Source organism: Phocoena sinus, chromosome 4 (assembly GCF_008692025.1).
Source record: "Phocoena sinus isolate mPhoSin1 chromosome 4, mPhoSin1.pri, whole genome shotgun sequence".
Classification (NCBI taxonomy): domain Eukaryota; kingdom Metazoa; phylum Chordata; class Mammalia; order Artiodactyla; family Phocoenidae; genus Phocoena; species Phocoena sinus.
Window position 1 is genome coordinate 97,539,475 of NC_045766.1, and position 25,308 is coordinate 97,564,782.

The window sequence follows — 25,308 nt, forward strand, 5'->3', positions numbered from 1 at the left end:
ATGCAATACTATATAGCAGTTAAATACGTAAAATAAGTAAAATGCAGCAAGAAAGAATCTCCAAAATATAGGATGAAAAAACATTTTCAGAATGATACGTTCAATATGCTGTATTTACATTAGGTTTGAAAATCTGCAAAGCAATACTATATATTGCTCAGCAATATATACACATGCATTAAAAGTATAAAGTATAAAACATGCGTGGGAATAATAAACACCAAATTCAAGATGGTTACTTCTGGGGTAGGGCGGGTATAGAGTGGGTTAAGGAAGAGGTACATAGGGACTTCTACTATATCGATAATATCAATATTTTACTTAAAAAACTGTTTTCTAATGTATATAGTACATTAGGATTTTACAAATCTGTGTGCTAGCATGTAGTGATTAATTATATTTCCATACTTTTCTGTATGCTTGACCTTTCCAGATTTTTTTTTTGGTCACGCTGTGCACAGCATGTGGGATCCTAGTTCCCAGACCAGGGATCGAATGCATGCCCCCTGCAGTAGAAGCGCAGAGTCCCAAGCGCTGGACCGTCAGGGAATTCCCTCCAGATTTTTAAAGAAATATTATTACAAATGAAAAGCAATGTACCAATAGTGATGAAAGGGACTTCCCTGGTGGTCCAGGGGTAAAGAATCCACCTTCCAATTCAGGGGACACGGGTTCCAACCCTGGTCGGGGAACTAAGATCCAACATACCACGGGGCAACTAAGCCTGAGTGCCGCCACTACAGAGCCCACGTGCCCTGGAGCCTGGGCACCACAACTAGAGAGAAGCCCGTGCCACAACGAAGAGCCCGCACCACAACCAAGAGCCTGCACCGCAATAAAAGATCCCCACATGCCATAACTAAGACCTGACACAGCCAAAAAACATAGAAAATAAATAAATATTAAAAAAATAATGATGAAAGTTTCATGATTTTTAGGAATGAGTAAAATTAACAATCTGCTTGAACATCACTGAAGCAGACTATAAGTTCACTTGATGTTTTCTCTTTCCATTACAAACCTCGAAGGCGGAAAAAATTATCTTGCTATTGTAAATTAATTTGGATAATTATATAATCAGATGTGGAACTAATATGTCCCTCAAATATTAATTTATTTTATATTGTTTTCATAATGGTTAAATACTATAGGCACTAGTGTTCTTATTTTGTAGATAAGGGTCCTAAATATAAGTCCTTGACTTATCTGAGGTCAGCTCTGGAATTTTAGCAGAATGTCAAGGATACAGCCAGGGACCAAGCCTTCATTCCTTTAATATTAGACTTTACTGTCATAACAAAATAACCCAAAGTATTTTGTAATTCTGATGCTTGTCTCTTAAAGCACCAAAGGCTAAGAAATTTAAAAACTCTTTTTAAACTTCCACAAGGAAACACTATAACGTGAATCTGAAGAAAGTTAGAACAATTAGCAAATTTACCATTTTACTATTACGTTAAGTACATCTTATGTAAGCACTTAGGCCTAGGTTGGAGGTATGACCCAGGTCCCTGAAGTGGAATGCTTGGCAGATGAAGTTCAAATACACAGTCTGTTTACCCATGGACATAAGTGGCCTTAATCAAAGCAGAACACATTTTTTAAAATGTTGATTTTAAAAACAGAGGTGTAAATAAGACTGTGATTTATGAATCTGCTAATGCCCTTCTCTGCTGTAGACTTCAGAAAGATCGAGTCTTTGGCTGTGGTAAATATAACAAGAGTGCAGACTTGTCAAAGCAGTAATAGGAGCTCTTATTAAAACTCTACTTCCACTAAGAGTTACAAATTGTCTTCCTTCTTTCCAGCCCTTAAAGAATGCGTTCCAGAAGCAGTGACACGGAGGGCTCAGCCCAAAAGCAATTTCCAAGACATAGTGAAGACTACAGTTTCCAAGGTCCTGAGAACATGAAGCAGAGACAGCAAGACAAAGACCCCACCAGTGAGTCGGATGCAATGCTTCCATATCCTAAGTCACACAGTGGTAATGGCCACCAAGGAGAAGACCTCTCAAGAGACGACTTATTATTTCTTCTCAGCATTCTGGAGGGAGAACTGCAGGTCAGCTGGGTTAGAATTATCCCCCTTCTGCTTCAAGGGGAAGGCTGCTTATGAATTTTGTGTGGTGGCTGCCACAGAAATAGGTATTTGTGCTTCATACTTGTATATACATGAAATCAAAGTACACATTCACAGAATTCTCTTCTGGCAGCACGAAGAGCAATTAATCACATCTAAAAGGGCTGTTGTTATGACATGCGATTGGCATGCACATTGTGAAAGGTCACATCCTCTGCCCATGCTGCTCACAAGCTTCAGTGCACAGGCACGTATGGGTAACAATAATAGCGGATGACTTCTGGACTGGTTTAAATAACAATAGGTGCTTTTGTACCTCACATGAACTGGCTCCTAGACTTGCCCTGGCATTATTAATCTATACAAAAAACTAAAAACAGCTGCTACATATATAGGAGAATCTTATTTCCTATCCCTGAAAATGAAAATGCCAGTCCATTGAGGCATATCATGTTATCTGCTTGTCAAACACAATAAAAAATGTAGAGTCTCCCCATGTTGTATAGTGATCACTTTTAAAAACATTATTAATGTGTAACTAGACTGTAAGAAGGATGAAGTAAAGGGACATAGTTTTGCTACCTTTTCTAAAAGGTGCTATAACCAAATATGATTTGTTTATATTTGAAGGAGAAGAGAAAAAATACTCAACTACACAAGAAATCACTTGCAGAGACTGCTGGTAGATAAAGTGGGCTTTCTGAAATGCTTTTTGTTCCTGCAGGCTCGAGATGAAGTCATAGGCATTTTAAAGGCTGATAAAATGGACTTGGCTTTGCTGGAAGCTCAGTATGGGTTTGTCACTCCAAAAAAGGTGCTAGAAGCTCTCCAGCGAGATGCTTTTCAAGCAAAATCTGCCCCTTGGCAGGAGGACATCTATGAGAAACCAATGAATGAGGTATGTATCACATCAGGGGTGTGTACCGAGTAAGCTCACCAGCCAGTAAAGCACTAGGCCTGGCAGGTGAGCAGGACATGTAACTCCTTTTTCGATTATTTATAGTTGTATGTTTAAAATCTACCCCAGGTAGATAAATACTACAAGCTCTACAGGAAAGAAAAGGAGAATAAATCATGGATGGGATGTTCCCACTGGGTTTGTTTCTTGACATCAGACTAAAACCTAACAAATCCAAGAGAATTCCTCTCTTTTGCTCTCTCCCCCTCTTTCCCTCTTGTATAAACACATTGACACACAGACACACACAGATACACACAGACATACACACTCAGACCCAGACACACACACACACACACACACACACACACACAGAGGAATCTGCACTTCTTTTGGAGATCTGAAGGCAATAATAAAAAACAGATAAAGTTTAACCATAGAAGTTAATTTCTTTGAAAACACTGAAGTATTATGTCATAGAAATTCTGAGCATGAATGGAAACGATCTGAAGAATTATCCAGGAAACAGAATTTTAGAAAGCATACATTTTAGATGAACACATAACTTCTTTTCCTTCAAAAGTTTAATGACAGTAAAGACTTTTCTCCCACCAAGTATGCCCAACAATGACAACAGCAAAGATGAACAGTCTCAACATGGCCATCATGGCACAAAGATACAGCACTGCTTGCTCTTTTACTTGCTGATATTTCTGAAACTCCTTGGCATCCTTATTTTATTCTTCTATTTTCTTCTGAGACCAAAATGGAAAATTTCATAATTTTTCATTTTTATAAAAAGTAAACAACTAGGAGCATAAGTTAAGGCTAGAGAGAGTGAAAGCAAATTTTGGGCAAATTTCCCCCACATATGCTCTGGCAACCTACCTCAGGACTGACCTCTAATGTCCTTGCTATTCTTGTCTTGAGTGTCTCATGACAGAAGCCTACCATCTTGCCAAATTGTGAAAGAGTTTGGTCATATGGATCTGCTTCTCTGAGGGGTGAGGGTGAGGATGAGACCACCCAAAGTCTGTTGATTGCGCTTTAATCCAAATTTTAAACAAGAGGAGCCGAAGCCTCATTCAAGTCAATAGTGTTAAAACTGTATTCTGGCTCCCAACACAGTGACTGTGAAACAGCATTAAGCACAAATTCCCCAACCAGTATAAGTGCAAATGCAAGTTAATTATCACTGAACATATACTCACAAAACTCCACAAATGGCACAACCCCTCAACATTTCAGAGTAAAATGAAACAGAATAATTCCAAACTTATCCCGAAATCAGTAGGAAAAGCTTTAGTTACTTTTGTAAGTAAATAATTCTATTGTACACAGGCAAAACTGGAAACACCCTCTCTGCAAATGCTTGCAATCCTAACTCTGCAAAGTGTCCCTAAAAGTTACCCATATTTGGCCCTGCTTTATGAATCCAACCTTCCTTGATTACTCAACCAACAGATACCCCTACACACACACACACACACACACACACACACACACACACACACTTCTTACATTCCCATCTCCATGATTTGTCCGTTTTCTTCTCTTGCCTACTTCCCCCTGATAGATTTCTCTCCTCAGCTACCAGTCTCTCCCAGTTCCTTGAAGGCCCTACAATTCTATCTACCCAACAACCCAGTTGCCTACCCTTTTCCTCTATCTAGGAAGTAATGGGTGAGAGGGGATATCCAGAAAATAAACAATAAAGGGAAATTCTGACTAGGAGTCCCTAGATAGGGCTGAAGAAAAGAAATAAAGTGGGGTGTTCCCACTAAGACCATACCAGGGGGCACCCTAATTACATCAGGGTAAGGATGTGCATGCTAAAAATTTATTATTTTGTTTTCCTCTATCTTCCTCCTTTTATTTTCCTCAGAATGTTCTTTTTAAAAAATGCGAGAAATCTCAACCATGTCTAGGGTAAACTAAAGGGGATTTATCTAGTCATAAGGCAAAATATCTTAGAAAAACAAACTGTTCTCAGCTATGTCATATGTTAGGAACACTGACTTAAGGTGGACGCCTGCAAGCTAGAACAAAGGATGTGGATGGGGAGAGAGGGAGGGAAAAACTCAGAGCTCAGAACAGTTTTAACCTCCTATTCCTTTCCAACCTAGGCTTCTATACTAAAAGTTACCTTAAAAAAGATACTTGAGTTAATGGCCTAACATATTCTCAGTTCTTCCAAAAAAGATATCAAGAAAAATATAACAATAGTTTGGATTTATCAAGTACTATAATAAAAGAATCTGCATACCTTATTAGCATTACCTTAGGGCAATTCTTAAAGTATTGATACTTAGTTTAAGCAACTATATAGTTCAGCTTTTAAATTTCATTTCATAATTTTCATTGTATAAAAATAGCTGTGCTTCCTGTCTTCAGGGTGCTTAATGTCTCTTTTAAGAGTGACAGACAACAAGTGATCACACAATAAGTATATAATACACACTATGTTAATTTTTTTGGTGAAAACCACAAAGCACTATGAGGGAGTATAATGGGGGATCGAATTGAGATAGAAGAATCAGGAAAGCCAAGTTCCAGAGAATGAGTAGGGGTTACTCAAGTAGAACATAAAGAAATTCCATTTCCAGAAACATTGTGGATGACATATCATGAAATCATATCACTAAAAAATACATAAAAACATTAGATAAAATATCTAGCATACTCTTAAGTGCATGGATGAGCTTTACATGGAGCTAGAGAAATCCTGAAGCCAGGAACTAAAAAGGGAAATTTCCTCAGACTAGCTTCTGGCTCCACATATTTTCAATCTTCCTCTTCTGTAATCCACAAACTTCCAGTGCTAGGAACCAAAAGACATATTCATTTTGCAGTATAGCCTCTGGTTTTTCACTTCTGAGCATGGCTGGGTGAGCTGGCACACCCAGAATGCTACCAAGATGGACAGTTGAGAGGTATATTGTGAGAGTGACCTGAAGCTCAGTAGATGACCAAATAAGAATGACACAGGACTATCACCATTCAGGGTGACAGCAAAACAAGGAAGGGCTTTCAGAAGAGTCCGGTAGGGGTCATGCTGAGACAAGAATCATGCCCCCATTTCCAGTATCTGAGATACTGAGGCAGTGTGAGAAGGGGCAGTCTCTATTTTAGGATGCTAGCATTATCCAGGAAAACCAGGTTTCAGTAAAGACAGGGAAGAAGATGGAGCATTTTATGAATAGCATATTTGGTTACCTTTGATCTACTAAAACAGCCAAATAATTTCTCTACTGTCTGAACCAGCTTTATCTCTACTAGTATATTCAGGGTAATCAAAGAAAAAGACAATCTTCAAAGAGCCAACAAAAAAGAACAAAGAGAACCAAAGCCATAGCTCAGAAAGAAGACAAAGCCCCAAATTAGGGTGGTCTGTGACTCAGGAGCTATTAAAACAAAGGTCATTATTCTTTCCTAAACATATATTAAGCAACCAAAGCAAAAAGACTGACGATCTCTCTGTCCTTCATTCTTTTTGACCACGGGAGAATCCAACTTATGGGAACACATTGCACTTCCTTCATCCTAGGCAAGGAGTTGGACTGTATTAGCGGTTGCGGGTAGGATATGACATCAGGGAAGCTAAAATGATAAGCTTGTCATTGCACAGTAAACATTAATGAGTTATCTTTTTAATCTTTCTTCCCCTGACACTCCCTAAAGTGACTGAGTCTTCCTGTTTTCTTCCCCAGGCTTCATTCAATCCACAAGTAGAGCTAGATCAAAAAGGGGCAGTGGTTCTTTGATAGTCCCTTAGTGCTTAATGATATACCACCTTATACTGCTCCTAACTGTTTAGTGTCTATATCTTATCGGCCTACTAAGAGTATAAGCATTGAGACTTTAAAATTCTCCCATGGCAACTATCATAGTACTAAATGCATATAGCATAATAGACGCTTAATAAATAGTTGTTGCCTTGAGAAAACTGTGGCAATACAATTGATCTTAGAAATCAAGCCCAACCACTACATTTATAATCGAAAAACCTGAAGTACACAACGGTTAAGTGGCTAGGCCAAGCACACACACACAATTGGTGGAAAATGAAATGAGTTCAGACAAGCTCAGGTCCATCATTTGATCTGTAGGAATGAAGAAGAGACTGAATTAAGAACAACTGGCATATTTTCTAAGAGGCATTTTGGGTATGGAGAAACGAAGGCACAGAATAAAACTTCAAGCATAAGCTAAAACATATCTAGAATCACTTACACTTTCTTTGGGAACTTTCCCTCTGCAAGGTCCCTATTTCACACCTTTCCAATTTCTGCTGTTGACAAACATGAGGTCCTTAGCACTAAACAGCATGCAGTAAATATAGGCCATTCTTCAAGAGTCATGGAAGGTGAGAGAAGGAAAACCCAGAGAATTAGACATTTCACTGATATGAAGAAACAAATAATTCTACTCAGGAGTGACCAGAGAAAGCCAAAAAGGAAGAACAGGAAAAGTTTTGAGTGGAAGGGGAAAAAGGTTTCTATGTCCCGGCACTGAAAAAAAGCAGTCTTGAAGCACCACGGTGTGTTCTAAGAACTACTTGAAGTCTGGTGTGGCTAAAGGCTGGGTGAGAAAGACGGGAAGGTACGGAATGAGAATGGGGTGGAAGTGTCAGGAGGCCAGATGGTGAGAAACCTTTCAGCTCTGAATAGGAGAGTGGAGTAATCCCACTGGTGGAAGATTGTGCTGTCACTGATCAGGACAGGCTGGATGGGGGTGAGGCTGAAGGAAGGGAGAGCCCTTAGGAGATTATGTAACAAAGGGCAATGATTCTTTCCAACCTTCCTTCCTTTTCCCTACAAACAAACAAGCAAACAAACAAAATAAGGAGGAAAAACACAATGGAAAGCAATAGTAGATTAACTAAACCTTCTCTTTTCTCTTTTTGGGCTAAACTAAGTTTAATATTCATGTCCATACAACTACAAGAAGCTATCTGAGGAAGTTTCCTTTATGAAGCCTCCCTTAGTCATTCATTTATGCTTTACTAAATACCTATTATAATTACTCATTTATTAATTCTAGAGCCGATTTTGTGATAAATTGAATGTTTCTCTAAGTCAAATGTCAAGCTCCCTAAATTAAGGCTGATTCTATTACTATTTCACTCTCAAATTCTAAAAGCAGTTGATTTGAATTTCCCTTATAATGCAGTCTAGTGTTTGGGCAACTGGAAGTTTTCAGAGAACTGTTGTTGCTTGAGACCCAGGACAATTAACACTACAACCTCCCTCTCAGAGGATGGTCATTAGTTAAAAGTGACTCTGCCAGCAAGCAATACAACTTAGCAATTTCAGCTTCCACAAAAGGATTGGTCACATTAATTAAAAATCATCACCTATATGACATAATGAAGTATTTTGTGTGTGTTAAGGCACCATTATAAACCCATATTAGAAAACTAGACAACCAGCCTAAGCATTTAGAGTTCAGTTGGGTTCTGTATGCTGGGACACCTTTATTCCCTTCTTTTTCTGAAATCATTTGGCCATTTTTGTGCTTTGGATTCCTAGTTAAGTATGTGTTTTTTAAGGATGTATGATTTAAACTGGCTTCAAATTCAGAGTCACAAATTTTCAGTCTTTTACAATAAAGACAAAGGGCAAAATCAACCAATATTATCAGTTATAGTTTAGTATTTAACTAATCTAGACAGTCACATGCTTTCAAAACCATGTTCTTAAATGGATTTTAATTTATCACTGGTCAAAGATCCTGAAGCACTTTTGTTTTAATCAGTCTACTTCCCTCTTTTCTTTCTTGATTCCTTGCTTGCTTATTTTGTTTTCAATCTGTAAGCATATACTGGGCACCTACTATAAGCAAAGCACTCTATTAGATGTTAAGAATTTAAGAAAAATAGAATGTAGGCCCTGCTTTCAGGGAGTTCACAGTCTAGCAGAGGAGACAAAAGTAAATAAGACACGGGGTAATTGTTTTATAATAGAGATATAAGTAGGCCACAGAAACCAGAAAGGACTTGGTGTTTACACCAGGTCTATACCAACACAGAATTGATTAACAAGAATTTGAAAAAAATACACAAACACCTTTATGAATAATGCACTGAAAAACAGACCATGGATCCAAGAGATGTACATGAGCAGAGTACTTTAGGGAGGGCTGGGCAGCTAGGGAAGTGGCAGAATCAAACACTGTACAAGGATTCCTTTACTTTCCATCATTTCTCTGATATGGTTTCCCCGGAGAGAAAAGGAAGTAGCAAAAAGGGGGTATGGAGAAATTGTTCAGATATTTACAGAGGAACCAATGTTTCTTTCTGGTTAAAAAAAAAAAAAAAGATGACATGGGAACTAAGATCCCACAAGCCACGTGGTGTGGCCAAAAAAAAAAAGACAGTAAGAAAGTTACATTTGTGTTGAAACATCAAAAAGTATCAATTAACAAGAGTAATGATAAAAAACTAAACAAGGAAATCATAAACCCACTGTTGAATTAATTTGTTAAAACTTGGATATTTCTAAAAGAGGGAGAGATGGCAGTATTATGAATGATTTGTACTTAGACTATTAATGTATTTTCTTTTGTAGTTGGACAAAGTCGTGGAAAAACATAAAGAATCTCACAGACGAATCCTGGAACAGCTTTTAACAGTAGAAAAATCTCACAGGCAAACCATATTAGAGTTGGAGGAAGAAAAGAGAAAACATAAAGAATACATGGAGAAGAGTGATGAATTCATAAGCTTGCTAGAACAGGAACGTGAAAGGTAAGGCTACTTTGGACAAGACAGTGACCTATTCTGCAAATTCTTACTAACCTCTCACTATGTGCTGGGCATTATACCAAGGGATACAGGGATACAAGGTAAATATGACAACCTCTGGTCTCAAAAATCTCATGGCCAAGAGTGAGGAAAAGGATATGTTTAAAAACAATATCAATACAATGCAAGAATAACCGGGTGTGACAGGACTGTGGAAACATAAATGCTGGGCAACTGATTCTTCAAGGGAGTGCCCTGTGAAAGCTGCAGAGAGGAGGTAACAGGTCTAGTCCCTGTGCAAACAAGAATGGAGACCACATACAAGGCAGGGGCAGGAACAAGTGCCACAGCATAGAGGTAAGAGAAGAGTATGGGTACTGAGGGAACTAAAGCTTTCCACATGGCTACAGCACAGGGTGTGAGAAAAGGAACGGTTAGACACGAGCAGCTGGATTTTATACTGTTGGCAAGAAGGAGCAAATGACAAATTATGAGAAGGAGAATGAGTTATCAGGGATGCTTTCTTAAGGAACCATTAAGGAAAGATGGAAGAAAGATAGGGGCAGGTATGTGTTCCAATGGCTATAGGGTTAGGGAGGATAGGGCATAACAAGAATTATTTATGACGTATAGTCAATATGAATTAGTGACTAATGTGACTAGAGAGCAGAGCAAGGAAAACAGGAAGTTATACTCCTAGTTCTTCACCAAGGTACAGAAAGCAGGAATGGGGCACAGCTTTTTGTTGTTGCAGGATTTCTGGTTGGGGAGATAGTCCAAAAGATGGAGGGGGTCCTGTTTTAGACAAGTTGAGCATGAAGTACCTGGTGTATTCCAATGTTCAGTGGGGAGAAGGATGTGTCTAAACAGACAACCCACCGTTAGAAATACAGGTCTGGAAAAGGCTGGGCTGGTGATGTGTATTTGTAGCCAGTGATAGCTGAAGCTATGGGTGTTGGTGTGGTGAGGGGAGAGAATTTTGAGATGGGAACTCTAGAAAACAACACAACAACCCATCAAATTAGTGTTTTCCTCCAGAAAAATGGGTCAAGAAAGGAAGCTGAGAAGGAATGAAGAATGGTGGAGGATTAGAACAACTAGAAAAGAAAGCAAGGAACCAAGCAAGGGAAGACTTTCAACAAAGAGTGAGCAAACAGTACCAGATAATACAGAAAAGGATGACCAAATGTCCCAAGATGGCAACAAGGAAGACACTGAGGAACTTAATGAGCCCTTTCAATAAAACAGTGAAGGCAGAAGCCAAATTGCAATACTTTGAAGAATAAATAAGAAACGAGAACACAGAAGCTTAAAATGTAAACTAGTATTTAGAGAAGCTTGGCTACAAAAAGGGAGAAAATGGTTGGTAAACATTTTATAACCGTATGGAAAGCAGGTTATTTTGCTCAACTTTGACCCTCTGTTCTGGATTACCTTAGAATGTATGAACATTCATATTAAATTGAAAGAACAATGACTCCTCTCTATTAATACTGCAAAGATAGAAAATAACCAATCTTAGTAATGTCAAATTTTTACTGTACCTTCATGTCACTTTTGTTATTCCATGTATACTTCTCTTATGCGTTACAGAGCTAATGATGCTAGATTCTAACAATCACAGAAAAATACAGAAAAAAAAATTACTGTGAGTTCCCTTTTCTAAAATACTAGTAGCCTCAACTGTTTTGACTACTTACAATTCATATTTTAACTAGGTAATCAAAGTTACATAATAGCTACACTAATGGCAAACTTTCATTTCTTTTCAGTGCACTTCATGGTAGTCCTCAGAGCACTAGAGATTCAATGGCCCTCACATCCAGTTTCTTTTTCTACATTCATCAGGGGTTTGTTTTCTACTCATTACATAGAGAGGGGGTCTTGTTACCTTGCCTCTCATGAACCTAAAATATCTTCAGGGGCAGATTAAAGGAGCAAAAGAAGTCTGGCACTAAGGGAAGATTTGGCTCAGACCTTACAGTATAGGATTTGTTATTCAATGAGACAATGTCATATTAAATATTATTTCGAACCCTTGTGATTTGGCACCTGTGGCCTCCAAAACTTATTTGGCACTAACTTGTTGAACACGGACACTTCCTTTCATCTCTCATTATTATGAACATTTATTGACCATCGTCAGAGTGCTGCCTGCCATAGAACAAAGAGGTACTGGAGGTCCCTGCCCCGGGGGGGCTTAACCACGTTAATGGAGAAGGCAAGAGGATACAGATTTAGGGTGGAAATGTGAAAGGCTGTTGGTGGTATAGTTCTAATGTTCACCATTGTCTCTCTACTATCTTCTGGAGGAAGGCTGAGGAGGGCTATCCAGAAGTAACACTGTAAAGCTGGTAGGCAGATGGTGAAGATTATTTAAATCAAGAGAGCAAAGAGGAACAACACTGAGAAATGAGAACAAAAGAGCACTAGGAACAAAGGCCACGGGCTAGAGGAAAAGGAAAATAGTGGGACGAATGTAAATTGTACACCAAGGAATCAGTATATTAAGAACGGTATTTCTACATGTATCAAAGTAGTTTAAGAGGGAGAATTTAAAAGATCACATTTTTTAGCCATATAGGATGCAAAGGTTTTTTGTCTTGAAGAATAATGAAAGTAAACAAACCATTACCAAAAAATAGGAAAAAATGACTGAAGTGATTCTCAATCCCTGTTTAGCCACTCCAGAAGATATGGGAATATTCAGCTATTTCTGTTTGCCCAGGAACAGCTTCCAGATGGAACTCTTTGGGTGTGAGAATGCTAAGGCTCTTCTTGACTCACATGATACACAGACAATTCTCCGGCTCCATCTGTACATCACGATCCCCATATCTTGGCACTGCTGGTGCACTGGCCCTTCCTGGCCCCCCTGCTTGTAGCAGGGAGACTGTGGGCCTCATGAGGCATAACTGACTTCCACTTGCTTTAAGGCCATGTGCATAAAAATACTAAATGAACACCATCTAACAAAGAGGTGGGGGAAACTAATAATTTCAGATAAATATATACAGAGGAGGTGCTTACACAAGAGAGTAAAATACCATTCATGTGTCTCATTCTCTAACAAGAAATGACAGAACACAAACCTAACTTTAGTGAGAGTACTTCCTCTCAAACATGCAGCCACCCTTCACAAAAGCAAGACTAATTTATTCTAAGGAGTCAAAGAATAATGTTTACTTCCTTCCTCAAACAAAGTGATGTGAGCCACTCCCGAATCAGTGACCCTCAGTACAAAGAAAGAAAGAAAGAGTATCATAACCTCCATAAACGTGGTTTGAGTAAATATAACTAAAGGACTATCTGATTGAAACTCTGAAAAATACTGTGAAAGTTTAGTGATTGTATTTTTAGTGTTAGATAATATCTACTTGGAAAGAAAATAAAAATTAAGAAATACATGATTGAGATAGTTAATGTGACCTTAGAGGGTGTAATAATGGATTTCAAATTAAGGCTCAATTTCTGTGTTTTCTTCGGAGAATTCATTTTATGTGGAAAATCCTAAAGGAGACTGATGTCACACATTGAGTTTAGGCCAAAATGTTTGCCAAGTGATGTCGCTGTCGTAATCAGTAAACAATTGGCTTTCCCACTGCAGGAGGGTGGGGGCAGGGAACAGCTCAGGAAACCCTGTTCCCAAGCGTGTTAATGCAAAGTTTCCTTCGCTGTAATCTGTGCAGTTTGGTCTGTCCATAAAATAATCATAGCAACATTTCATGACAACCTTCTGTTCACTGACCAGCTCCAATGTGTGGATGTGTGTGTCACTGATGACCTGAATTATGTACTTGGCTGAATTACAAGTGGCGTCTATGTGAAAGGTTTTATACAAAAGCAATGCCAGTAATTTTTGGCCTTTCTGGATGGCTTCACAGGAAAGCCAAAACAAAAATCACTTTTAGTCAGTGCAATTTTGCAAAATTTTCCCATAAGTGAAATGCCAATTTTGTCTGTACTTTCAAAAAAGCTTGCATAATTTTTTTCCTTTTTCAGTTTCAATGGGGGAAAAGGCTGTGAAGGAAAAAAAAAAAAAGTTTCCTTTTTTTGAAACCATGCTTTCTTTTTTAGAACACTAAAACAAACCATGTATACGAACCATATATATTACTGCATTTCTGGCCTTGAAACCACTGAAGTGGGAAACAAATATTGGTATGGCAACTCTGTCTAAAAATGTGACTTCAACTACGTATTTTTTTAAAGCTTTAAATTACTTTTCATAATATCTTGGCCAAGTAGGTTAGCACTGTTAATTCTGGTTTCATAAAGCAGGACTTCAAATGGTAGCTTCTCAAGAGCGACATAGGAAGGAAGGAGTCACAGGCAGAATTAATCTCTTGTTCCTGTCCTAAGCAGGTGTGACTAGATAGAATAGTGGCTCAGGGGGCAGAAGGGTCTTTGCAGGAAAGTCAGCAGGGACCCAGCTTCAAGGGTTGTTGCCTTGACCATACCTTGGACTAAGTCCTTAGTAAAGAACAAAGTGTTTCCCCCGTCCCTTTGGCTGAAGCAATTTTATAAAGAAAGATTTCCATCATCAACTCTTTTCTACTATGACAGGCCTGTTTTCTAGATGGGCATCAGGAAAGGTGAGTGAAACAACTGAGCTATATTTGACCCTCCCATTAACTGAGTATATTGGATTACTATCAAAGGCTTCTCTCAAAAAACATCAAATCTTCTTTCTAGAGGCTTTGGATACTCCCCTGAAATATAAATATATAAATTTAAATATATAAATGAATAAGTGTATTAATCTACTCAATTTTTTAGTTAGTTTAACTAACTAGTTAGCTATTTAGTGCTGCTAGCCACTCATTCATTCACTAAAACAAAACACAAAAAAACCCCAAACTAAAAACAAACAAAAAACCCCCCGATTAATTAAATGCCTGCTACATGCCAGGTCCTGTGCTAGATCCTAGGTGAAGCAGGTAGATGTGTTCATCACTGACATAAAACCCCAACTCATTTGTGCATGTGTAAAACAGAGACACCACTGTAGACTTTGTGATTTGATACTAATGCTTCCAGGGCACTATGAGATCATGATAGGTAGGAAAAAAAGGCACCAGTATGGTACAAAAACATAATACATGAAATACTTATGAAAATAAAACATTCAGGAGAACTCAATAAACACATTAAACTAGAGTACTTTACTAGAGAATTCAATATCTTGCAACTATTGCCATTAGGATTTTCAATTTCTTTGGTCTTAAACCTCAGCTTTTAAGAATATCCCATGAAGCATAACACAGTGGGCATAAGGTTTTTTAAAAATAAATAAACTAAGTCTACTTTTTAAAAATCATATTTGGAAAGCCAGCAGTTTTAAATTTCATGCACACTAAACTATTGTTGTAGAATGCATTGTACTCAAATGCAATCATTTCCTTTCAGTTTTCTGGCAAGGAGTTATATGTATTACATACTCTCAAGGCTATGTCTTGCAAGTTGTGAAATGGATGCCAGATCTCCATTTGACCTTTGTCATTGGTATCCAGTTCTTTGTTAGAACAAAATGGAGACCACCACAAACACATATTTTGATATTATAATTCTACAGAAAATCACAATGTGATCAGCCTAGTGTTCATATACCTCAGACCTAATAGGGTCTGGGTAGGGATGCAGAGCGATTACCTCACAAGGATACCAAAAAACCCATTTAGGACTGTACATCATAACTTAACTTTCAACAGATGTCACAAAACCATACCCTTGTAACTGCACAATTCAGTGGTTTCTATACAAAGCCATTTAATTATAGAGGTTAAAATTTGGATAGAGCAATGATGCTATTTTATTGCTGTTCCTTCCCAGAAAGCTGAACTTTACAAATAATATTGGGTGTGTATGTGTATATACAATGATTAGTGAATTTACTGCTCACAAAAGAATACTACAAATGTTAAAAAGCAGTCTAAAAGGAAACATAACGAGCACAGTGAAGGATGAACTGGGAACTTGGAGATAGGGGACTCTGGTCTGCAGATTGGATCTGCAGCTCGTGTGTAACCCTGGGTAAATTCCATTTCTCCAATCTTGTATGTAAAAAAATATAGGACAGGCTTACATCATTTGTGTGTCTCTTTCAGATCTAAAAATCTGTGATTATGTGATTGTTATGAATAAACAACTTTTACTTCAAGTCTATGATTCTAACCCACACTATCAAAAGAGGTCAGTGAGAATGACAGCACCTCAACCACCAGCTTCAAATCCAAGTCTGTAGTATTTCCATTCTTAAAGGATATCTAGATTTAGGTACATCCAATTGCTTCTTGAATGTCACATATTCAAATCTGAACTTATCATCTTTGTAAATCCGGGTAAATTTACAACTTTTCTATTCCTGTTTATTCCACCACAGTGAATCAATCTATCAGATAATCATAAAGAATTATGGAGATCTCTGAATCCTAAATTTAAATCAGAAAAGACCTAGCAATCTAGACCAACCCTCTAATTTTTGAATTGTGAAAAGTGAGGCCCATCAAGACTCAGCTAGAAACCTCCAAATCTTGCTGGTAAACAGCAGCAGAGCCAGACCAGAAGCTAGCTCGCCTGATAACATATTCGGCACTGTTCTCCCCAGAATCATTACTAGGTGCTCAAGCCTTGTGCTTGGTATTGTGGGAAATCCAAAGAAATTTAAGACAGAATTACAATTGAAAAGATAAGACCCTCATAAAGTAATCTATAGATGATTCAGGTGTCCATTCTGTGGTACTGACACTGCCGTTGCAACATTATAAAAGGTCAGTCAAAAAGGATATTAAGGACTGTAATTATCCAAGAGCCCGCAGAGCCCTAGGAGAATGCAGGACATACAGTAAGCCCTGGATAAATATATCTAACTGGCTCATAGCTACTAGCTTAACAGCCCTATAAAACAGGAAGCCAAAGACTGAATGCGGAAAGGCAACCTCAAACTTCTGTTCCATCTGACTATAAAATGTAAAGAGGGAGAAGAGTCATTAAACCATATCAAAATAGAAAACTTTGCCTCATGAATGGAAATCAAGGTGGAACATTAGAATTAAGCTGTATCCTGAATTTGCAACTTGTAGGTAAACTTTCCTGGCAAATGTATATTATTCCTCATGAGAAGATGAAGCCAAATGGCTTTGGCCAGCCATTACAATGGGAGATGCCTGGCACAAATGATGAGTAAATATCACTGCACAGAAAGGCCTTTCCTTGGAAGGGTGTAGGGTATTGGAGTTAAAAGCATAGACCCTGGAGTCAGAACCAACAAGAGTTTGAAGCACGGTCCCATCCTCTCATCTGGTCCTACTAGCTATTTGACCTTGAACGAAGTACTTAGTTTCTGTAAGTCTCAGTTTCACTATCTGTTAAAAAAAATGATATGGCTTTCACAAGTTCTTACAATTACTAAATTATATAATGCCTAAAAAAGTGCTAAGTATGGTGTCTGACACTCAGTAAGCATTAGTATCTTTCTTCAAATTTGCCTTTCTTCAAATTAGTTCATTTGTATACTCTGTGCCACACCACTGGGCATTTTATGGATTGCCAGGAAGGCACCTAACTGGACCCTATGCTGGGTGCTAAGGATGTGATGATGAATAAAAGCTTTCAAGGGACATACCCTTCAGTATGGGGAACAAAGACACAAAAGCAAGTGCAATGTTGTGTTACAGATGCAATGACAACAGAGAATACAGAGCAAGCACAAATGAAGGATCATTCTCTAGGCCTGGTTGTATCTTATTTGCTTCAGAGTAGGTGTATTGGCTGAATGTCGTAATGATCTAACACTGTAACACCGAGCTGGACGTTATAGTACTCAAAAAACTTTTTTTTCCCCCTAAACCATGGAGACCTATTTCCCCCTTTTGGGAATCATAAACAGAAAGGTTAATGCAATGATATTATGAAAAGCACAGCCTACCACATACTCAAAGTTAAGACTCACGCAAAATGATGGTTTTTAAGTGCACCAAAAGACGCCACTGTTCCTTGGGCCTGCCAGTGTCACAAGATCCCCACACTAATCACATCTTCTTGCCTAAAGGGATTAAGTGGGTTTTTGATTTGTTTTGTTCACAGTTCCTTCTGCAGGGCCAAGAGCATGGAAAAGTATAATAAATATTTGTTGAATAAGTGACTAAAATGTAGAAAAATTTGTTACATTTTAATTTATTATTTTCCATTAATATCTTCTCATAAATTAGCTTTTGGATTAGCTCTTTTCACTTAGCCCAGCTTTGGAGAATAGTATATAAAAGAAGTCAATTTTGATAGGGGAAGCAAAATAAGCTTGAGAGCTTTGGGATTATCCTAGAGAGAGTAGATATAAAACAGGATGGGTCAAGGCACTGGAGGAGAGAATGATCCAAAAATGGGATTTTAAAGTTAAAAAACATAAGAAATATTAACCATTTAAAAAGCTAAAAATAACTCTCTCAATTCATACTTTGCATAGTTTTTGTACCCTACATTTTCACTAATAAAAACATCATGAACATTTTCCTAAATCACCAACTACTCCTCAACACCGTAATTTTTAAGTACATGAATGCTACTGTGTCACATAGATGTAATTTATTTAACAAGCTCACTATTGTGGGCATTTAGATTCCTTCTACTTTTTCACTTTTATAACGTATACTATGATGAATAGCCTCATACTCCAGTTAATTTTTACACCCTCCTGATTGCTGCCTTAGAATAAAGTTTTAGGTGTGGAATTGCTGGGTCAAAAGTTATAAAACTTTTAAGGATTTTGAAAACTGTAGCTAAATTGCATTCTATAAATAGACTATTTATACTATCACTAGTAATGAAGGAGAATACCCATTTCTTACTTCATAACTTTGCCTGGGACTAAACTTGAATCTGACCTCATTTAAAACATGACGTTAAAAAGTATGTAAAGTGAATGTTCATAACATGAATCAGACTTTCCCACTGACTTAAGCTTTGGTTTTAGAGATGTGTTACTTCTGACAAAAAAAATTGTAACATATCACCAAAAACATACTCAAACATAACATTTCCTTGAAAGAATATTTTGCCATTGTCAATATAATTTCAGTATATTTCCTCTTTCAGTATATTTCCTCTTCCCCGACAAATTCAGATGGCTTATCATCACTGATGTTCCAAAACACTGCTTCTGTTGCTCTTTCTCTGAAAGGTCTGAAACCTCCTCTCTCTGTATAATCCCACACAAGATTTAGAGTCCAAATTCAGAATCCTGGCTCACCTTTCCCACCACATGACGAATTTGGCAATAGTTCATAATGCTTATAGTACTGGCCTTACATAGACAAGTTTGATTTGTTTAACACTGTGGAATCCAAAGTTCATTTTGTCAAATTCTCCTTTAATAATTTGGTTGGTTAGGAGTACGTGAGAATTCCATAACAATTTCTCCTGTTCAACTCAATTTCTACTCGCCAATTCTCACTTCCTCATGTATCCTCCCTATTTATCATGCATAATACATTATGCCCATAGTATTTTCCCATTTATTTCTATGACTTTCCTGATGACAGCGTGAAATATTTGAGATGCCTGGTGAACAGGTAATTTATATCTTCAGAAGATGTTTCAGAAGAAACATATTTGCAGGATTTACGAGGCTGAGTACGTGTTTTCTTTAAAATAATTTCTACCTCACAGTTTGTCACTTTATATTATGCTTTTTTTTTGTTCTGAGTACATATGACATTCAAGGCATTTCATGCCATAACAAACACTGGAATGAATATATATATATATATATGTGTGTGTATATATATATATGTAAAGAAAAAAGTTAGGAAAAAAGAGAATCACGTGTGGCTGTCACAACACTGTTTAGTAAACATTTCCTTCAAAGATATCAGAGAGATCTCAAAATGCAATATTTATCAGTAATGCCCGTTAGTGAGGACCAATAAGTGGCAATTAAAAAGACCATTTCCCTGTGGGGCACAACTGTCATTTGCTTTATGTCAAATTACTTCTTACTCTAAACAGATTTGTCGATTAATCAAATTCCAGCTAATAATCTACTCAAGAACACTCCAGCTGTTTTATACACATACTTCCAAACATGATAGCATTAAGCCATTAGGACAGCACTTAGATTAAATGAATGGTCTTTTATGTGTTTATTTGCAGAGACAAAGATGGAGAACCCCTGTGGCTTCTTCATGTAGAAGAATTCAGTGGCTTACTCTCAACATTCCTTTGAAAGATAAGATTTTTATCAATAAACAAAGAGGCACAAAATAACAAAAATGTTGGAAGGGGGAAAAAAAATCACTCCTTAATTTTCACCTGTGTTGAAATCTAAGTGAGGCATGCCTCAATAACAAAGCAGAGCAAATCAGATAAAACTTCGTCCTGAAAAAAACCTCTGGATGGCAAGAAATGAATTCTCTTCTAGACTGGAAGGGTTTAATCTTGAAACATACCTCCTTGTCTCCTCTGAATAAGCCTGTATTTTTCAAATTGATTTTATTTTGTTTGTTAGGGAACATGTGGGACAGTCACTCAGTTTCCACTTCCAGTTCCAGAAAGAAGCCTCAGGAATCCAAAGAGGTTTGTAGCTTCGGAACGAACTTTTCTTGTACCATGACTGAACGCTCAGAACTCACCAAAGCATGCAAAGAAAGTTGGTTAGCTTCTTTGGACTTCAGATATACCAAACAAGGGTGAGAGAGGGAAAAAAGGACAAACATACAATCACAGGCAATTCAGATGAACCCAAATTCCAAAATGTTTCAGAAACAATGTTCAAATTCTGCTTTTATTAAATGGTGATAGCTAATTCATACTTTCTTGTAGATGGTGTATTTATTAACAATTATTTTCATTTAAAATATATCCAAAACATAAAAGGGCATGTGGCGGGGAGGATGCTGCAGCCTCAAATGCCTTCAGGGGCCAGCAGGGTAAGGTAAATGACAGGAGCAGGCTGGCTGTATACAATAGGGAACGGTGAAGACCTCGAAAACCTGCAAAGCTCAAGCCCATCTGGTTAGCTATCTAAATAATTACTTCAGTATTATCAATAAATAAGAAATAGGCCCTATGACACAGTTGATCCAGAAATGAAGAAGCAAGACTTTAGGAGTCCAGCTCTGAGAACAAGATATGTATGGTGAGGAAAGAGAACCAATGTTCTCTGGAACCTTATAACAGAAGATGTGTACTGAATCAGGAGGATAAGCACTGGGCACCCACACTAGGAAGTACAGGTGAGGTGGACAAGCCTGTTTATCATGGCTTCTTTTCTGCCTTCTCTTTCCCACTCGTGTATAAGCTCCTCAAGAGCTGAGACATGTTGTTTTGTTTATCTCTGTATCCCTAGCCCCTTGAAGAGAGTGCCCAATGGATATTTATAGAATAAATAAGTGTATTACTCTCTCCAAACATAGTCACTAACATGAGCACTATAACTGGTAGCAGCAGCTACGGGGACTTCAAAGGAGCTGTTGATTTTAGTGGAGACGGCTGCCCAAAGGTCCCCTGCTTTTTTTTTTTTTAACTTAAGTATAGTTGATTTATAATGTTGTGTTAGTTTCTGGTATACAACAAAATGATTCAGATTTTATGTGTGTGTGTGTGTGTGTGTATAAACATGTATGCATTCTTTTTCAGATTCTTTTCCATTGCAGTTTATTATAAGATACTGAAGACAGTTCCCTGTGCTATACAGTATGACCTTGTTGTTTATCTATTTTATATATAGTAATATGTATCTACTAATCCCAAACTCCTAATTTATCCCTCCCCCCCTTCCCCTTTGGTAACTGTAAGTTTGTTCTCTGTCTGTGAGTTTGTTTGTTTTGTAAATAAGGTTCCCCGCTTTTTGGTGGCAAGAATAAAAATGTGTTATTCTTTGTTACTGCTTCTAAATGTTTTTATACTGACATATATATGTCACACTACTGAATTAATATAAAAACATTAAATTTCGTCAAGTTCTGTATGTGTATATATATATATATATCTCACACATTTGAAAACAAACTAATAAAATGACAACAAAGTTGCAACCAGCAAAATCAATATTGTGAGAATTCTGTATAACAAACAACTTGTTTTCATTAATGAACAACGTACAGGGGAAATATAGAGGGGAAATTTTAAGCTAAAGAAATTTAAACATTTCCATAAAGTGCAAAGCATGATCTTATTTGAATCTTGATTTGAAGACACTATAAGAGACAAAAAGAGAGATAGACAGAAAATATGAAAATCAGGGAAATTTGAACACCGTGATATTTCACAATATGAAAGATTATTCCTCATTTTTGGGTATGTTAATCGTATTGTGATGTATATTTTAAAACAAGACCTTATCTTTTAGAGATATATTCTGAGAATATTAAAAAATGAAATAATAGGATGTTTGGGATTTGCTTCAAAATAATCCAGATTGGGGAGCATAGTACAGGCAAGGAAAAGTAATTCCCCCTCTACCCTTTTGAGTTCTTCACTAAGACCCACTGAAATAAAAGACAGGTTAGAGGCACCTTCAAGATGGCAGAGGAGTAAGACATGGAGATCACCTTCCTCCCCACAAATACATCAAAATTACATCTACATGTGGAACAACTCCAACAGAACACCTACTGAACACTGGCAGAAGACCTCAGACTTCCAAAGGAGTTTCTTCCCAAGGCAAGAAACTCCCTGCATACCTGGACGTGTGGCTGACAGGGACTTGGTGCTCTGGCCAGGTGTCAGGCCTGAGCCTCTAAGGTGGGAGAGCCAAGTTCAGGACATTGTTCCACCAGAGACCACCCGGCCCCATGTAATATCAAACGGCGAAAGCTCTGCCAGAGATCTCCATCTTAATGCTACGACCCAGCTCCACTCAACAACCAGCAAGCTACAGTGCTGGACTCCCTATGCCAAAAAACTAGCAAGACAGGAACACAACCCCACCCATTAGCAGAGAGGCTGCCTAAAATCATAATAAGGTCACAGACACCCCAAAACACAGCACCGGACGCAGTGCTGCCCACCAGAAAGAAAAGATCCAGCCTCATCCACCAAAACACGGCACCAGTCCCCGCCACCAGGAGGCCTATACAACCCACTGAACCAATCTTACCCACTGGGAGCAGACACCAAAAACAATGGGAACTACGAACCTGCAGCCTGAGAAAAGGAGACCCCAAACACAGTAAGTTAAGCAAAATGAGAAGACAGAAAAACACACAGCAGTTGAAGGAGCAAGCTAAAAATCCATCAGACCAAACAAATGAAGAGGGAATAGGCAGTCTACCTGAAAAAGAATTCAGAATAATGATAGTAAAGATGATCCAAAATCTTGGAATGAGAATGGAGAAAATACAAGAAACGTTTAACAAGGACCTAGAAGAACTAAAGAGCGAACAAACAATGATGAACAACACAATAAATGAAATTAAAAATTCTCTAGAAGGAATCAGTAGCAGAAAAACTGAGGCAGAAGAATGGATAAGTGACCTGGAAGACAAAATAGTGGAAATAACTACCACAGAGCAGGATAAAGAAAAAAGAATGAAAAGACTTGAGGACACTCTCAGAGACCTCTGGGACAACATTAAATACACCAACATTGGAGTTACAGGGGTCCCAGAAGAAGAAGAGAAAAAGAAGGGACTAAGAAAATATTTGAAGAGATTATAGTTGAAAAATTCCCTAATATGGGTAAGGAATAGTCAAGTCCAGGAAGCCCAGAGAGTCCCATACAGGATAAATCCAAGGAGAAACACACCAAGACACATATTAATCAAACTATCAAAAATTAAACACAAAGAAAAACATTTAAAAGCAGCAAGGGAAAAGCAACAAATAACATACAAGGGAATCCCCATAAGGTAAACAGCTGATCGTTCAGCAGCAACTCTGCAAGCCACAAGGGAGTGGCAGGGAGTGGAAGGGAGTGACATATTTAAAATGATGAAAGGGAAAAACCTACAACCAAGATTACTCTACCCAGCAAGGATCTCATTCAGATTCCACGGAGAAATTAAAACCTTTACAGACAAGCAAAAGCTAAGAGAACTCAGCACCACCAAACCAGCACTACAACAAATGTTAAAGGAACTTCTCTAGGCAAGAAACACAAGAGAAGGAAGAGACTTACAATAACAAACCCAAAACGATTAAGAAAATGGTAATAAGAACATACATATCAATAACTATGCTAAATGTAAATGGATTAAATGGTCCAACAAAAAGACACAGACTTGCTGAATGGATACAAAAACAAGACCTGTATATATGCTGTCTACAAGAGACCCACTTCAGACCTACGGACACATACAGACTGAAAGTAAGGGGATGGAAAAAGATATTCCATGCAAATGGAAATCAAAAGAAAGCTGGAGTAGCAGTTCTCATATCAGACTTAATAGACTTTAAAATAAAGACCATTACAAAAGACAAAGAAGGACACTACATAATGATCAAGGGATCAATCCAAGAAGATATAACAATTGTAAATATTTATGCACCAAACATAGGAGCACCTCAACACATAAGGCAAATGCTAACAGCCATAAAAGGGGAAATCAACAGTAACACAATCATAGTAGGGGACTTTAACACCCCACTTTCACCAATGGACAGATCATCCAAAATGAAAATAAATAAGGAAACACAAGCTTTAAATGATACATTAAACAAAACGGACGTAATTGTTATTTATAGGACATTCCATCCAAAAACAACAGAATACACTTTCTTCTCAAGTGCTCATGGAACATTCTTCAGGATAGATCATATTTTGGGTCAAAAATCAAGCCTTGGTAGATTTAAGAAAATTGAAATTGTATCAAGTATCTTTTCTGACCACAATGCTATGAGACTAGATATCAATTACAGGAAAAAAATCTGTAAAAAATACAAACACATGGAGGCTAAACAATACACTACTAAATAACCAAGAGATCACTGAAGAAATCAAGAGGAAATCAAAAAATATCTGGAAACAAATGACAATGAAAACACAATGATCCAAAGCCTATGTGATGCAGCAAAAGCAGTTCTAAGAGGGAAGTTTACAGCAATAAAATCCTACCTCAAGAAACAAGAAACATCTCAAATAAACAACCTAACCTTACACCTAAAGCAATTAGAGAAAGAAGAAGAACAACAAAAACCCCAAAAGTTAGCAGAAGGAGAGAAATCATAAAGATCAGATCAGAAATAAATGAAAAAGAAATGAAGGAAACAGTAGCAAAGATCAATAAATCTAAAAGCTGGTTCTTTGAGAAGATAAACAAATTGATAAACCATTAGCCAGATTCATCAAGCAAAAAAGGGAGAAGACTCAAATCAACAGAAGTAGAAATGAAAAAGGGGAAGTAACAAGTGACACTGCAGAATTACAAAGGATCATGAGAGATTACTACAAGCAACTATATGCCAATAAAATGGAAAACCTGGAAGAAATGGACAAATTCTTAGAAAAGCACAACCTGCCAAGACTGAACCAGGAAAAAAACAGAAAATATAAGCAGACCAATCACAAGCACTGAAATTGAAACTGTGATTAAATACCTTCCAAAAAACAAAAGCCCAGGACTATATGACTTCACAGGGAAATTCTATCAAA

At 37.6% G+C, this 25,308-nt stretch overlaps 2 protein-coding genes across 3 annotated transcripts in view; one reads left to right on the forward strand and one right to left on the reverse strand.

Annotated features, from left to right (window-relative positions):
* Positions 1 to 21,237, forward strand: part of LOC116752733 (filamin A-interacting protein 1-like) — a 63,511-nt gene extending 42,274 nt beyond the window's left edge. The window contains exons 2-5 of one of the 2 annotated variants that reach the window (XM_032629474.1): positions 1,809 to 2,061; positions 2,804 to 2,977; positions 9,547 to 9,725; positions 20,224 to 21,237. In XM_032629474.1, coding sequence (XP_032485365.1) covers positions 1,819 to 2,061; positions 2,804 to 2,977; positions 9,547 to 9,725; positions 20,224 to 20,299 — 672 coding nt within the window. In that variant the 5' untranslated portion in view covers positions 1,809 to 1,818 and the 3' untranslated portion in view covers positions 20,300 to 21,237. Of the gene's footprint in view, positions 1 to 1,808; positions 2,062 to 2,803; positions 2,978 to 9,546; positions 9,726 to 19,868 lie in introns of both variants that reach the window. The other variant, XM_032629476.1, reaches the window with a different exon arrangement.
* CMSS1 (cms1 ribosomal small subunit homolog) overlaps positions 1 to 25,308 on the reverse strand; it is a 397,814-nt gene that overhangs the window by 266,294 nt on the left and 106,212 nt on the right. The window lies entirely within an intron of this gene.